The sequence below is a fragment of the Alosa alosa genome, chromosome 19, assembly GCF_017589495.1.
Source record: "Alosa alosa isolate M-15738 ecotype Scorff River chromosome 19, AALO_Geno_1.1, whole genome shotgun sequence".
Classification (NCBI taxonomy): Eukaryota; Metazoa; Chordata; class Actinopteri; order Clupeiformes; family Clupeidae; genus Alosa; species Alosa alosa.
This window is the reverse complement of record NC_063207.1, coordinates 2,759,339-2,761,838: the sequence shown is the minus strand read 5'-3', so window position 1 is coordinate 2,761,838 and position 2,500 is coordinate 2,759,339. Positions and strand designations below refer to the sequence as shown.

The window sequence follows — 2,500 nt, the reverse complement described above, 5'->3', positions numbered from 1 at the left end:
GCACAACTCGGTAAGAACACAACGTCCGTCTGCCTGTCAGGACACAATCTCTCTCTCTCGCTCTCTCTCTCTTTCTCTCTCTCTCTATCTATCCTTTCCTGTGTGAGCAAAAGAGACAAAGACCGCATGGCTAATGGCGTCTCATTAGAGAGGTATGCAGGAGAATCAGCAGACTGGCACACACACACACACACACACACACACACACACACACACACACAGAGAGAGAGAGAGGTATGCAGGACAATCAGCTAACTGGCATTACTGCTCTGATCTTTATCTTCTGGAGCTGAAGTCGCCATTTTAGCTGCACAGAACTAACACAGGATGTCCCCTCACATGGCAGTAGTCCACACACACACACACACACACACACACACAAAGAGAGAAAGAGATCTTTTATCTGTCTGTGTGTGTTTCTGTAATGATGGCTGAACTGTTTCTCTAATAATAATATATTCTCCCTTTCTCTCTCCAGAGGAGAATGAGTGCATCAAAGCCAATGCTAAATCCTGTGGAGCTTGTATCCAGGTTGGAGAGAAGTGTGGCTGGTGCACAGACCCCGTAAGTCCTGCTCACGCACACACACGCACACACACACACACACACACACACCACTCAAAGCACTATTGTCCCGTCTAGACAGGCCCAGTACCTGTAGACATAACTTGTTTCCTACAAACTTGTGGGAACACACACACACCACTCAAAGCACTATTGTCCCGTCTAGACAGGCCCAGTACCTGTAGACATAACTTGTTTCCTACAAACTTGTGGGAACACACACACACACACACAATTGCTTGCACACATCACAATGAATAACTGAACTGAGGGACTTTTCAACAGCATGAAATGAGTTCAGTGCATTTGAGTGTTGTTAGCACCTGAGCACCTGTTGGCGGTGGGAGTGGGGGGAGCTGTTGACACCTGCTGGACCCATCAGGAAAAGTTTCAGTTTAGTTTCACATGTAAACATCAGCTGTGGAAAGCCCACACCCAAAGCTAATTCGAGAGAGACTCCCAGAATTATCTGTACACAAAGTGAGCTAATGTGAAAGCTACAAAGAGCAGAGAAGCAAGAAATATAAGGAGCAGAAGCTAATGCTAGCTTTACAAAGAGCAGAGAAGCAAGACATTTGAGGAGCAGAAGCTAATGCTAGCTTTACAAAAAGCAGAGAAGCAAGACATTTAAGGAGCAGCAGCTAATGCTAGCTTTACAAAGAGCAGAGAAGCAAGAAATGTAAGGAGCAGAGGCTAATGCTAGCTTTACAAAGAGCAGAAGCAAGACATTTAAGGAGCAGAAGCTAATGCTAGCTTTACAAAGAGCCAAAGTTACATGTTAGCTGTAGGAGCAGAAGCTAATGTTTACTTTACAAGGAGCCTAAGCCTAATTAATGTTATAAAGAGGAGAAGCTAATGTTAGCAGATGCTAAATTGAGAGCCACAAGAAACAGACGCTAATTTTAGCACTGTTGCTGGGGTGGAATGAAGAAGACTTTGGCCTTGTGTATGTCAAACTTAGTAAAACTAAGAATCTTTTCCCTCTGCTCTTGTCTCTGCTGTAGGACTTCTTGAAGCAGGGGGAGTCGACATCAGCACGTTGTGATGAGGTGGACTCCCTGATCAAGAGGAAATGTGCTGAGGTTAGCATCGAGAACCCCCGCGGATCTCTGCAGATCACACAGGACAAGAACGACTAACCGCAAAGGACAAGGACATGGCAGAGAAATCTGAAACCCGATGAGATCACCCAGATCCAGCCAAAGAGAAACTGAAGCTCAATCTGAGATCAGGTGACCATGCCCCGTACCGTCTACCTAGGGTCAGGGCTGCTAGGGCTCAGTTGTGTTTCTAAGCTGAGATCAGGTACGGTCAAGGATATCTCGGGTTAGGGGGACGCCGACGCGGGTTGGAGTCTAACGTGGGTTGTCTCCCAATCCCACCCCATCTCTCTCCCACTTGCTTCCTGTCTTTTCATTGTCCTATCATAATAAAGGCAAAAAATAAGCCCAAAAATATACTGGATAAATAAAAAGGATGTGTTAGTCCCCAAGAGACCGTTTGTAATGTAACATCTGTATGTACACACATACGCTTACACACACACACACACACACACAGGTGACATAACACACACAGGTGATGTAACCATGGTAACACATTCCCTATGTGTGTTCAGGAGAGGCTCAGAAGTTCACTCTGAAGTTCAAGCGGGCTGAGGACTACCCTATCGACCTGTACTACCTCATGGACCTCAGCTGGTCCATGAAAGACGATTTGGAGAACGTCAAGAACCTCGGAACCGATCTGCGGCGTAGGATGCAGGACATCACCTCCGACTTCAGGATTGGTAAGTGCAACCATGGGTCATGGAATATCATGGAGTTCTGAACAGTCGATTCTAGACATGGAAAGTCAGATGTTTCTCTGACATTCGTCATGGCAGATCTGGCGAAAAGTGAGTAAACCGTTGTCATAGGAACAGGGAAAAGAGGAA

General features: G+C 46.0%; 1 protein-coding gene across 1 annotated transcript in view; it reads left to right on the top strand.

Moving 5' to 3' along the window:
• The window catches only part of LOC125312295 (integrin beta-1-like), a 28,365-nt gene that overhangs the window by 11,737 nt on the left and 14,128 nt on the right, over positions 1–2,500 (top strand). The window contains 5 exon segments of the mRNA XM_048270751.1: positions 1–10; positions 479–564; positions 1,569–1,766; positions 1,769–1,796; positions 2,183–2,353. The exon segment at positions 1–10 is cut by the window's left edge and continues 54 nt beyond it. Coding sequence (XP_048126708.1) covers positions 1–10; positions 479–564; positions 1,569–1,766; positions 1,769–1,796; positions 2,183–2,353 — 493 coding nt within the window.